This window comes from Heptranchias perlo, chromosome 9 (assembly GCF_035084215.1).
Source record: "Heptranchias perlo isolate sHepPer1 chromosome 9, sHepPer1.hap1, whole genome shotgun sequence".
Taxonomy (NCBI): Eukaryota; Metazoa; Chordata; class Chondrichthyes; order Hexanchiformes; family Hexanchidae; genus Heptranchias; species Heptranchias perlo.
In genome coordinates, this window is record NC_090333.1 from 44,795,946 (window position 1) to 44,809,820 (window position 13,875).

General features: G+C 41.7%; 1 protein-coding gene across 1 annotated transcript in view; it reads left to right on the forward strand.

Annotated features, from left to right (window-relative positions):
- The first annotated feature begins 2,889 nt into the window (after positions 1–2,889).
- The window catches only part of c8b (complement component 8, beta polypeptide), a 37,864-nt gene continuing 26,878 nt past the window's right edge, over positions 2,890–13,875 (forward strand). Inside the window, exons 1-5 of the mRNA XM_067990306.1 lie at positions 2,890–3,047; positions 3,828–3,963; positions 5,736–5,877; positions 8,146–8,278; positions 11,265–11,462. Of these exons, the coding sequence (XP_067846407.1) occupies positions 2,892–3,047; positions 3,828–3,963; positions 5,736–5,877; positions 8,146–8,278; positions 11,265–11,462 (765 nt within the window). The 5' untranslated portion in view covers positions 2,890–2,891. The remainder of the gene's footprint in view (positions 3,048–3,827; positions 3,964–5,735; positions 5,878–8,145; positions 8,279–11,264; positions 11,463–13,875) is intronic.

Consider the following 13,875-nt stretch of genomic DNA (forward strand, 5'->3'; position numbering starts at 1 on the left):
CCTACATTGGACCAATAAGATTGGTCCTGCACTGCGTCACGATGATCTCCTCTCTCTGATCTGCCTGTCAATAATCCCTCTAGGTATCTATATCATTCCCCATCAAAACATTGAGTGGCATGAACAAATAAACATCCACTTCCGTGACACCTGCTTAACCAAAATATTCCAGCCAAATACTGGGCACAGGTACCTCTGTGGTCATTTACAGTTGCCCTTTATGTAATGGTAGTTTTTCACCAGGTTATGATGTACTATCGTGAACCAATAGCCAATGTCTCACAACTTTCTTATGTGTGTCCCATTCACCATGACCAGGCACAAGTCAGGAGTGTGTTGGAATACTCTCCACTTGCCTGGACGAGTGTAGCTCCAACAACACTCAAGAAGCTCGACACTATCCAGGACAAAGCAGCCCGCTTGATTGGCACCCCATCTACCACCTTAAACGTTCACTCCCTCCACCACCGATGCACTGTGGCTGCAGTGTGTACCATCCACAGGATGCATTGCAGCAACTCGCCAAAGCTTCTTTGACATCACCTCCTAAACCCGAGACCTCTACCAGCTAGAAGGACAAGGGCAGCAGGCACATGGGAACAACACCACCTGCACGTTCCCCTCCAAGTCACACACCATCCTGATTTGGAAATATATCGGCGTTCCTTCATCGTCGCTGGGTCAAAATCCTGGAACTCCCTTCCTAACAGCACTGTGGGAGAACCTCCACCACACAGACTGCAGCAGTTCAAGAAGGCGGCTCACCACCACCTTCTCAAGGGCAATTAGGGATGGGCAATAAATGCTGGCTTGCCAGTGACACCCACGTCCCATGAATGAATTTTAAAAAAGATAAGGAGTCAACCTATCTACATTGGTGGCCACCACATAACTGGCCATTTTGTTCCTTATGAGCTTAAGTGTCCTCCCCGTTTGTGTTGCAGGATTTCTAAGAGACTAGCAGTGATTGACTTTGTAGCCTGCCTCACAATATTTAAACGCCTCGGGCTAATTTTCACATTGATTTCAATGAGATGAAAATTGTCTGGGTTCCACAATGGGTTGGCAATCCACTGTCAGATTACCACCCAGGCAGTGAAGGTGAAATTACTCCCATGATCTCATTGCCTTCAGATCTTGGATGCCCCCTTCTGGCCTCATCTGGGGTGGACTGAACAGCTGGCTCGCTGAACGGTTCATCCGTGGGACAGTGTGAGGCATCTGGTGTTCCACTTGACCAAAGGTTTACCTGTGTTCACGAGGCCATAAAATGGACAGCATATATGCCTAGCTGCTTGAGAGTTTTACACCTGATCAAGCAACCAGATTCTTAAATTACCTGGCACTATTTCTTGCAATTTGACCCTTAGCAGTGAGTGGCAAAGACCTTTATAGTCTATTACAGCTTCACGTTCCAGCCACATCTACCACGTCTCTTCAAGCTGAATAATCATTTATTGATAAGTACTGTCTGGATTCTTTCTAAATTTTCTTTGACCTGTCTACTTCAGGCATTCAATGATGAAAGGAAGAACTTGCATTTAAAGAGTGCCTTTTGCAGCCTCAGAATATCCCAAAACATTTCACAATCAATGAAGTGAAATGTTGTCACTGCAGTAGAAAATCATAGAATCATAGAAAGTTACGGCACAGAAGGAGGCCATTCGGCCCATCGTGTCCGTGCCGGCTGAAAAAGAGCTGTCCAGCTTGATCCCACTTTCCAGCACTTGGTCTGAGGCCGTGTAGGTTACGGCACTTCAAGTGCACATCCAAGTACTTTTTAAATGAGTTGAGGGTTTCTGCCTCTCCCACCCTTTCAGACAGTGAGTTCCAGACCCCCACCACACTCTGGGTGAAAAAGTTTCTCCTCAGCTCCCCTCTAATCCTTCTACCAATTACTTAAATCTATGCCCCCTGGTCACTGACCCCACTGCTAAGGGAAATAGGTCCTCCCTATCCACTCTATCTAGTCCTGTCATAATTTTATATACCTCAATTAAATCTCCCCTCAGCCTCCTTTGTTCCAAAGAAAACAACCCCAGCCTATCCAATCTTTTCTCATAGCTAAAATTCTCCAGCCCTGGCAACATCCTCATAAATCTCCTCTGTACCCTCTCGAGTACAATTACATCCTTCCTGTAATGTGGTGACCAGAACTATAGCAGTACTCAAGCTGTGGCCTAACCAATGTTTTATACAGTTCTAGTATATCCTCCCTGCTCTTATATTCTATGCCTCGGCTAATAAAGGAAAATATCCCCTATGCCTTTTTAACCATCTTATCCACCTGTCCTGCGACCTTCAAGGATCTGTGGACATGCACTCCAAGGTTCCAATGTTCCTCTACACCTCTCAGTATTCTTCCATTTATTGTGTACTCCCTTGCCTTGTTGCCCTCCCCAACTGCATTAACTTGCACTTCTCTGGATTGAATTCCAATTGCCACTTTTCTGCCCACCTGACCAGTCCATTGATATCTTCCTGCAGTCTCCAGCTTTCCTCCTCACTATCAACCACACGGCCAATTTTTGTATCATCCGCAAATTTGCACGGTTGTAGGAAAAAGTAGACAAATTAATTGTTTCTCCACAAGGATGATATTTATTGCCATGAGTGATCCTGCTATTGATTCTCATTTGCCTGTACTTTTAACAAAAGTAACCAGATAGAAAGTTAAATTTTCCCCTTTTGGAATGAATTGGTCCACGTTGCCTCGAAAAGCATCAGCTATAACTTCTCAAAACTTCAGACTCTGACAGTTATCTGTTTATGGAATCTTGTTAAAAGTGCTCAGCACAACTATGGCTAGACCAAAAATCACAGGAAAAGATATTTTTGTTGATATGAAATTCAATATTTATTATAATCCCTCATTTGATTTCAGCCAAGAAATGCTTGTGGAATTAAATGATCAATCAAATGTAGTAAATATTAGCAAACCAGGAGGACAATGGAAAAGATCATTGAGGAATCCATCACAGCCAATTGATTGCCTTCTTTCTGCTTGGTCCTCATGGAGCACTTGTGATCCTTGCCAGAAAAAACGTGTAAGTATGGCAATAAAAATCAGTACAAATAAAAGAGGTTCTTGCCATCTGATGCCCATGATCATATAGGAAGGAATATTACTCAGTGTCAACAAATAATTTTTATGTTTGACAACTTCTGTATTCAATATTTTTGAAAAATAAAACATTCTGCGCCGGAAGTGCACCGCATGTCATATTGGTAAAGGCTCCTCAATAGATGTCCAGTGCGCACGCCCATAGCTCACCGGTAATAAGCAAATGAGGCTGGCAGACCAATTTTCCGTGGTCCTGTCGCCGCCTTCATTGGCACATGCAGCACGCGCTGCACCAGGATCGAGCCCTGATTCACACGCAATCCAATTTCTAGGCCTCAGTGTCAACTCAGTGGACAAATGCATTGTGTGGTGTGGTAGTGAGTGACATAGGCCATGAAGGTTTGTGTTGAGCTAGATAATCTCAATTGGGGCCAAGGAGGAGACACAACAGTTAACCTCAGTGTCCTCAAGCTGGGAAGAAATAAAATCAGTAAAGGGGGAATAAAGAAATAAAATTGGGGTGAAAGATAAATGTCCATTGTGTATAGGAACATAAGGTTAGAAATGTTACCTTCAAAAGTTTTCAAGTAGAAAACAAGACTGTCTTTCAATCCCTTCCCCAATGGCATGAAAGAAAGCAAAAACTAGAAACTAGAGGTACAGACTCAGTGGAGCACTAACATGATGCACCACCACTTTAACTAGCCATGATTTCTCATACCATCCCCTTTATGTTCAGTGTTTGCCATCTCTATTTATATAGTACAGGTATGCAAGACTTGAAGTACCATCTCAGTTTGGTGGTGCACCATGCAACTCTTTTGACAGAGAAGAGGAGGCCTGCACAGGCACCTGCAGAACCAGGAATTTGTGCGAGGGCTTTGTGTGTGCTGACACAGGTAACAAACGTCTTCAATAAAATGTAGTCTATTGTGGAAGAACTGAAAGTTCACTTAACATTATAATGTTTATTACAAATGCATATAAGATCTTAATGTATGTCTGCAGAGTGCTGAACAAAATTAACCCTAAAATTGCTGTGTGCTGATTGGAGTTAACCATGAGTTACTAGAAGGTTTTGGGAATATCCTTGCTTGCTGGTTTACCCACAATTTTGCTGTTTTCAGTCTGAAGCTAAAACGTGGATGTCCTCTCCCGCACAGTGGGCTAACCAATGAGAAAGAACAGTAATAAATCCTCTGTCGCAGACCGTGCACTGCAATTAAGAATCAGATAAGTGCAAATTAACAATGGGGAGGCAAAGTTAGCTGCTTACTCACTAAATTTCGACATTGCTGAGTGAGAAAAGCCAATTTGACAGACCAGGAGCTGCAAACCCTGTGCAAGGACTTAGTGAAATGTCTCAAAATCTGTTCTCTAAACCCTCATTAAGGTTTCAAATTTTTTTTAAATTTGTTTTTGAGAAGTGAACGACATCACCAAGGCAGTATTTATTGCCCATCCCTAGTTGCCCTGTGAGCATTAAGGGTCAACCATGTAGTGTGGGATTGGAGTCACATGTAGGCCACACCAGGTAGGGGTGGCAGGTACCCTTCCCTGGAGGACATTAGTGAACCAGTTGGGTTTTTACAACAATCTGGAGGTAGGGGGCCCAAAATTGCATTCAAGCTTCCAAACGTGGTTGCACCAATGGTCTAGCCGAGGTTAGAATAACTTCTTTTGACTTGCAATTAAATTCCCTTAGATGTTTCCCAGTACTTGACTAGTCTTGTTGAAAGCAATTTTAGATTGACTAGATAATTTCAATAAGTGCACCAAATTCTCTGGCGTTTAGAAGAATTGAAAGGTGATCTCGTTGAAATGAATAAAATTCTTAGAGGGCTTGACAGAGCTGACAGGCTGTTTCCCCTGGCTGGAGAGTCTAGAACTAGAGATCATAGTCTCAAGATAAGGGGTCGGCCATTTAGGGCCGAGATGAGAAAATCTTTCTTCACTCGGAGAGTTGTGACTCTTTGGGATTCTCTACCCCAGAGGGCTGTGGATGCTCAGTCGTTGAGTATATCCAAAACTGAGATTGATGAATATTTGGACACTAAGGGAATCAAAGGACTGGGGATAGGGTGGGAAAGTGGAGTTGAGGTAGAAGATCAGCCATGATCTGATTGAATGCCAGAGCAGGCTCGAGGGGCCATATGGCCTACTCCTGGTCCTATTTCTTATGTTCTTACGTAATCCTTTTTCCCTTTTCACGTTTGTTAATGGACAAAACTATGTGGAATTTTTGTTATAATTTCCTCCGAATTGCGCTAATTTCATTTGTTAATTTTTGTTCTAAAAGAAAATCAATTTGGATGTCCCAGACCTACCCAGAAGAAATACCAGTTGTGTTGCCCCCTTTTTATGGAGAGACATTTGATCGTATCCCTAGGTTCACCAGGCCTCAGTCCTAAAATAGGACTCTATAAATCATGTACTAATATTACCCCTTCCAATGTACATACTGGTTTAATAGGAATGTACCATTTGTAAGTTCAATTCCAAGTGAAGGAGGACCTTTAAAATCTTCTCAAGTTTAGGTACCTATAGTTCAGACATTGTAGTAGTGCTGCTTCCAGATATGGTAAACACTTAAGTTGGAAACAGTAATTTACAACTAAAATTCTCTTGTAGCCTTGTACTGAAATACATATTCTGTGGGGTTTTTTTTTAGGTCGATGCATTCCTCGTAGACTCATTTGTAATGAAGATGATGATTGTGGAGATCAGTCTGATGAGAAAGAATGCAGGAGAGTTAGCAACGCATGTTCCAGGGAGACCGAACAGTATTGGGCAGTGCAACATATTGGAAGTGGGTATGTATCCTATAGTAACTCCAGACCCCACTGACATATCAATACATCTCTGAGAGCAGCACCTCAATCTAAAGTGTTATGTTTAAGTATAAATGTGTACACTGTTGATTCTAGAACAGCAGTACTCATAATACAATCCACAAGCCATTTGTGGCTCATCTCCCCTTTGCCTGTGGCACATGGCAGACCAGCTCCTGGGCCTCCATTCATAGTATGCCCAATAACTGGATGTTAATCAACCAAGGATTCAGTGCTCTGTTTCTTGTTCTACAACAAAAGGAGGTAAAGGCACACTGTTAAGAGGCATGTTTGACCTAGTTTCCATGCAGGAAGTGAAAGGGACCTACGATATAGAATTACTTAATAAAACTCTTGGTCCTATTTTTCTATTCTCTGTGGAAAAATGCCTGATCTAGATTTGACTGCCTTCAATGGCATAACCGAAATTAACACTCAGTGGCATAACTGAATCGCAGCTCCCACGCCTCAATGTTGCAGCAACTCACGGCATTCCAGAGAGTAACCATCAAGCAAGATATTGTGACTGTGGTCCTCACCAAAAAGTTAATAACACTGTTCTGGAAGAATATGAGATGGTTTGGCCATCTGTGTGGAGTAACAGTGAATCCCCTAACAATTAGGTATGTTAAGCATGACTTATCGAACATAGCACTGAACGAGGCAATGAGTTCCACACCTTTGATCCCCTGGGGAAGAATGAGACAATAAGTCTGGCTGGATTTTCCTGTTTTGGGTGAAATAGCAGTGGGGCAGGATCTCTGCCTGGCTCTACAACCTGCCATAACCCTGAGCCATTTTCTTGGGATGGGGATCCTGAATCATTCTGGACAGGCTCCCAGCTGGATTGCCACTGCCAAGAGGGGGCCTTCCACTGTGGAATAGAGTAATTCTGCAACACGTGCAGAGGCACCAAGGGACCTTAAAGGGGTAAAAGAGGCCCAAAAATGAAGGGAACTGCAGTTTTTATATGCCTCGCCTGAGACCAAGACTTAAAAAAATAGGTGCATGGGGACCAAATTGGAGGGAAAGGAGACATCAGGGCCTTACTGCCACTAGTCCGGACTTACTGCCATATTCCACCAGGCAGTCCTGGGGAGTGGTGGTAAAAGAGGCATACAGGAGGGAAATGGGACAGGCAGTGGATGGGAAAGGGGCAGCCAGCGATGATCTGAGAAGCAGGAAAGAAATCCAGCTTGAAGTGGGGAGGCAGTGGTAGGGCTCATCATTCTATTTTCCCACCATTTCCACCATTATCCTGCCCAATTTGGGATGGGATAATGCTGCTCGTCACCTACCTAAAGCTGTACAATTAGGATCTGGAGCTGTGTGGTGTGAATGATTGTGGATGCCCTTCCACCCCATGGCACAATGTTGTTATGCCGCCCATGTACTCTGCCAATGTGCCACATTGCAATTTCCACAGTTTGAGATAATGTGTACAACACTGAATAATCCAAGAAGATTTCTTTGTTTGGAAATGTAGTTGAAGAGCAAGGCTCATTACACAGCATGCAATCAAGGTTCAAAAGTGTAAAAGAGAAAGAAAGTAAGAACTTACATATATGTACCGCCTGTCATGGCTTCAGAACATCGCAAAGCACTCTTTGCTGCTAATGAGGTACTTTTAAAATGTATTTATTCACTGTTGTAATGAAGGAAACATACCAGCCAAATTGCATATAGCAAGGTCCCACAAAACGCAATGAGGTAAATGACTAGATAATCTGCTTTAGTGATGTTGATTAAGGGATAACTATTGCCCAGGACCACCGGGAGAACTCCTCTGCTCGAATAGTGCCATGGGATCTCTTACATCTATCTGAAAGAGGGAAGATGAACCCTCGGTTTAATGCCTCCTCTGAAAGATGGCACCTCCAACAGTACAGCACTCCCTCAGTACTACACTGAGGTGAGATAAATAAAGAAGTATTGGTTAGGTGATGCCAAGCTTGGGCTTAAAAAGGTTGCAGATCTTATGAGGAAGAAATGATTGATGGTGGTAGAGTGATGAACAGTTTTAAAGTTCTGGGAAAGAATGAGTTAGAGTAAGAGACTGTGATGAATCATGATCCAGTGGTAGATGATGCAGAAAGGAGGACGAGCAACTAAGACAATATATTTGGAGCTCAGGAGGAATGGGAGAAGAAACGTGAGCAGAATATCAATAAAATAAGAAAAAAACTCACCAACTGTGTGAGTTGGTGGATGTAATTTGTGTTTTAATTAACCAGTTTTATACATTTACAGATACAACATTTTAACTGAAACTCTCGAGGGAACTGTTCTAGACAACAGATACTATGGAGGTAGCTGTGCACCATATTATATCAATAATGTAAGATTCAGAAAGCCATACAATTTAGAATTCTACAGCCCTGAGGTAAATATACACTGAGGACAATCTGTGATTGTCTTTAAGCTGTAAAGATTTTTTTTGCTGTAGGTTCTGTATATGCGTATTTAAATTAAATTAAAAGTATAGTTGAGTTTGACCACTAGCGACCTATATACATTCAGCACAAAATTACCCCTAATTTGTCAATCGCACTCGGAGAGGCCCCAAGAGTGGCTGTTGTGAGAAGTAGGTAATTTACACTGGCACACTAAGGGGCGATCTTCTGAGGCTGCTGGTGACTACTAACCCAAACATGCTTGAGGTTTGCTTCAAAACACCAGGGACAAAATGTTACTTTTATGGTGCTCTGGCTAAATATGGTAAATGGATTGCATTTGTTCCTGAGTAACAACAAAACTATTCTCACATGCTTTAATCTCTATTTTTGATATATGTTTATGTATGGCTGATTCAGAATATAGGAATGTATAGGATCGAAAAAGTCCATCTAGCCAAAAACTAAATACATTATCTATACCAATTGATTTTCTTGCCAAATGCCTGTCCAACTCCCTCTTAAAATTATTGATGTTATCAGTTATGATTGCCTCCCTGCACAGTTCATTCCAAATATTCACTACCCTCTGTGTCATTCATTGTGCCCCTCATGCCCATTCATTGTCATTGTCAGTTTCTCAGGGCTCAACCCGTCGATTGCCTTAAGGATCTTGAAACACTCATTAAGATCCACTCTGTCTTCTCTAGTGTAAACACACTCATTTTTTGTGGTCTCTTCTTATGGCTAAGGTGTCTGATACCAAATATCAGACAGGTAGCCCACTGCTGCACCATGAGGTTCCTCCTGTAATATGGTGACCAGAATTGCACACACTACTCCACATGAGTCGAACCAAAGCTCAATATCTTAACCTGTGATCTGTGGTCTATTCCATGTGCTATATGACCCAAGATCCCATTTGCCATGTTTACCTCTGCCTCACACTGTGCAGTTGGGTTCAATGACCTGTCCACCAGCATTCCAATCCTTTCTCCTATGCTGTATCCTGTGGACTAAAACAATTTAGCATATAGTTCCAATGTTTATTCTTCTTCCCTAGTCTCATCACTTTGCACTTGTTGAGAATTTGCCATTTCTCAGCCCTACTTCCCAATCTATTTAGATCCCTCTGCAACAAATCAGCTGGTCATTGAAATCAACTACAGTGTGTAGCATCAGTAAATAAGGCGAATAGGATCTTGGATTGTATAGCGCATGGAATAGAACACAGGTCACACATCACAGATGACTCTTGATTGTTTGCAAAAACCTTTGCCCACATTGGTGTCATCAGAAAATTTTGACAGTTTTGTCTCTAGCAAAATTCCCAGCACTGATCCTTGGGGCATCTCACTAGTCAATTCTGACCACTCCAATGCAGCTCCATGCGTGACAACTCTGTCTCCATTAATGTAACCAGCTGCAAATCAACTTCAACAACTGCCCACCTAACCCATGCTTTTCTATCTTGGGGGTCAACCTCTTGTGTGGTACTGTATCAAAAGCCTTGGTGAATTCTAGCTAAACACTAAAACAATTTAGCATATAGTTCCTTGGTGTTTCCTTTATCCATAATTTTGAATACCTCCACAAAGAATTCTAACAGGTTTGTCAAGCCTGATTTTTGCCCTCCCCCCCCACCCATAAAGCCACGCTGACTTGGTCTAATGACTTCATACTTCTCTGGGTGTTTCATAATATCATTTTGAAGGATAATCTCCAACATTTTACCCATGACAGATTTTAGGCTCACTCCATTTCTAGGCTTGTACTTTTGCAATTTTTAAAGATAGCTTTTATGTTTTCTTCTCTCTAATCTTTTAGTCCAAATCTCAATTCTAATGATTTCCTAAAGGTCCTTACCAGAATGTGACCAATTTCATTGGCCATTTCCTAAGTATCCTTGTGTGCAGGCCATCCAGCCCTGGGATATTATCCTCTTTCAGTACCATTAACATATATTTTCCTTCATTGTTTTTGGGACTTTTAAGCCTTAAAGGCTTCCTTAAGTTTAACTCCTTGCTGCTTGGTATGTTCATTACATTTCCCTGCCACTAAACTGTGCTGCTCCATTCCTCCCCCCACAATCTTTTCAGTCTTTAAGGTGTTGCTACAGGCCTGAACTAAAGCGAGGAATCATCCAAGTGTTCCCCTCTTGATTGTATTCAGTGACTCCTCCCCACTTCTCCAGTGACTTTCCACCTCTTTTCAGTATTTTAAAATAGAACCATACAGCCATGGACATTTACATCACAGGATGAGGCCATTTGGCCCATCATGCCAATGCTAGCTCCTTACTAGAGCAATCCAAAACTAATTCCACTGGCCTGCTCTCTGTCCATAGCCCTATATCTTCTTCTGCTTTAAATATTTATTCCATTTTCCCTTAAATGATGCAATGATTTCTGCCTCAACAAGCCCCTGTGGCAAAGCGTTTCTAGCTCCAACAGTGCAAAGGAACTGTAGTATGACTGTATTAGCACAATGTTCCATGAATGAAATGACAAAAATACTAAAGCACCCTGGTTAATGAATGAATCACTCCCAATGTTAACCAAATCCCTAATGCTACAGAGCTAGATCTACATCAGGAGTGAAATCGTCCTGATACTTCTGGATTATTATTTCCTGTGAAGCAATCATTACATATTTTAAACAAACTTGTATAAAAAGACCCCTACACATTGACAGATTTTTATCCAACATCATATCATAAATTGGGAGTGTTACAATTAGAAGGAAGTTCTAAATTTATCTTTACACACTAGATAAGAATCCTATCGAACATCTCATTGTATGGAACCGTATGGAACACTTTATGACTCATTATTCTGATACTGTGACTGGTTGAGTATTATTCAACTCATTAATTGGAAGTGATGATATTTGTGTGATATGTATATAGTATTGTTTTATACATGGATAATTTTGAAATAGTTCATTTCATAATTATGTGTATTCTTTTCATTCCAGACCAAAGGAACATTTGAACTGTCCTTGAATGAGCATGAATCATTTTCAAATTTTACACACAGCAGATTTGAAGTTAAGGATCGTGATTTTGGCTTTAGTTTTAATATTAAGATCCCAAACGTTTTTGAAATCGGAGCCAGTTACGAAAGTAATAATTTCAAGAAAATGTTCCAAAGGCTCCTCACAAACTCTGGATCAGTAAGTCTGTGCACTCTATATTTTGAAACTACTCTTATTGACCCTAGTCCTCCCAATTTTTCCTTACACCAAATTGATTAAGAAAAGAAAATTCATAAGAATTCCTCTGTCAACTTGATTAGTATATGCACTGCTGAAGATGGATGAGTTAGCTGATCTTAGCTAGGGTAGCAATAGAGGCACTACAATTGGCTCCAGCATGTCTGAATTAAAGATAAGTTTTCTCCGTCTTAATTGTGTCCAGTGACTCCTCCGCCCCCGCCCATCCGCCCCCATCCCCGTACTTCCCTCCTCCCTCACGCCCCCATCCCCGTACCTCCCTCCTCCCTCACCTTACCTCCCTCCTCCCTCACCTGCAAAGTGCATGTGTATGGATGTTGGATGAGAACTGGATCAGGCTCAGCTGTGATACTGCCCTTCACCCCTGGTTGAATTGCTCACACATGGAGATAACAGTGATCACCGCCTATATAACTGTATCCCAGTTAGAATAATTGCATTCAGGAGAAGAGGAAAAAGGAGGGAGAAACAGTAAAAAGAGAAAGATTGTCATATTTTTTCAAGTATCAATTAACAACACGTTTCCATCAAACAAGGGCTGATAGTGTTGACAAATGGGACAATGTTTCTGGATGGTAATCAGCAACAGCATTGAAAAATCTCAGGCCAGGGATTGCATAGACCAGGAGCAAAACAAGGCTTCTCTCTGTGTGATCCTCAAAATCCACCTTAACCTGAAATAGGGATGAGCAAACATGTCTGATTTACCCTTAAATAGACCAAAAATTGTAGCAGCACATAAGCACCATGCTACTGAAAATATTATCTCTGCCCTCATGTATCACAGAAATGTTCAGGCGTAATTCAATCAAATCTCAAGAAATGAATGAGACTGTTATTTGAAGGTATTTTGTTCTTATCGATTTCCTTGGGGCTCCTCCTGCTACACGCTGTCCTGGATGAACAGACTATTTTTTTTTGCTGTGATGATGTGAGAGTTTAGTGTGTGCACTCTTTTTTTAAAAAATCTAACGTTATTTAAGAAAACCTGTCTCTGTTATCTGTGTCAATTAAGTGTGTCAGTCCAGTTCCCATGACCACGAGCCTATGGCACAAAACAACTCTCATAATGGGATTAACTGACAAACAGAAATCATAGAATCATAGAAAGTTACGGCAGTACTGAGCCTTGCGGAACCCCACTGGAAACAGCCTTCCAGTCACAAAAACACCCATCGACCATTACCCTTTGCTTCCTGCCACTGAGCCAATTTTGGATCCAACTTGCCACTTTCCCTTGGATCCCATGGGCTTTTACTTTTCTGACCAGTCTGCTATGTGGGACCTTGTCAAAAGCCTTTCTAAATATTGTGAATAATTGAGGTCCCAAGACAGATCCCTGCGGGACTCCACTAGTCACATCCTGCCAATGTGAGTACCTACCCATTATCCCTACTCTCTGTCGCCTTTCGCTCAGCCAACTTCCTAACCAAGTCCGTACTTTTCCTTCGATTCCATGGGCTTCTATCTTAGCTAACAGTCTCTTATGTGGGACTTTATCAAATGCCTTCTGGAAGTCCATATAAATAACATCCATTGACATTCCCCTGTCCACTACTTTAGTCACCTCTTCAAAAAATTCAATCAGGTTTGTCAGACACGACCAACCTTTCACAAATCCATGCTGGCTCTCTCTGATTAACTGAAAATTCTCGAGGTGTTCAGTCACCCTATCCTTAATTATGGACTCCAGCATTTTCTCCACAACAGATGTTAGGCTAACTGGTCTATAATTCCCTGGTTTCCCTCTCTCTCCTTTCTTAAAAAGCGGAGTGACATGTGCAATTTTCCAATCTAGAGGGACAGTTCCTGAATCTAGAGAACTTTGAAAGATTATAGTTAGGGCATCTGCAATGTGCTCACCTACTTCCTTTAAAACCCTGGGATGGAAACCATCTGGTCCTGGGGATTTGTCACTCTTCATTACTGTTGCTTTACTTATGTTAATTTTATTGAGTCCCTGTCCCCGATTCAATATTAGTTTTCTTGGGATTTCCAGCATGCTATCCTCTTTTTCTACTGTAAATACTGACGCTTGCTCTTTATGTATTTATAAAATATCTTTGGGTTTTCCTTAATTTTACTTGCCATTATTTTTTCATGCCCTCTCTTTGCTTTCCTAATCTCCTTTTTAATTTCACCTCTGTACTTTCTATACTGCTCTAGGCTTTCTGTAGTATTGAGCACTCGGTATCTGACATAAGCTTCTCTTTTTTGCCTTATCTTATCCTGTATGCTCCTTGACATTCAGGGGGCTCTAGATTTGACAGTCCCACCCTTTTTCTTTGTGGGAACATATTTGCTCTGAACCTTCACTATCTCCCCCTTGAATGCCTCCCACTCTTCTGACACT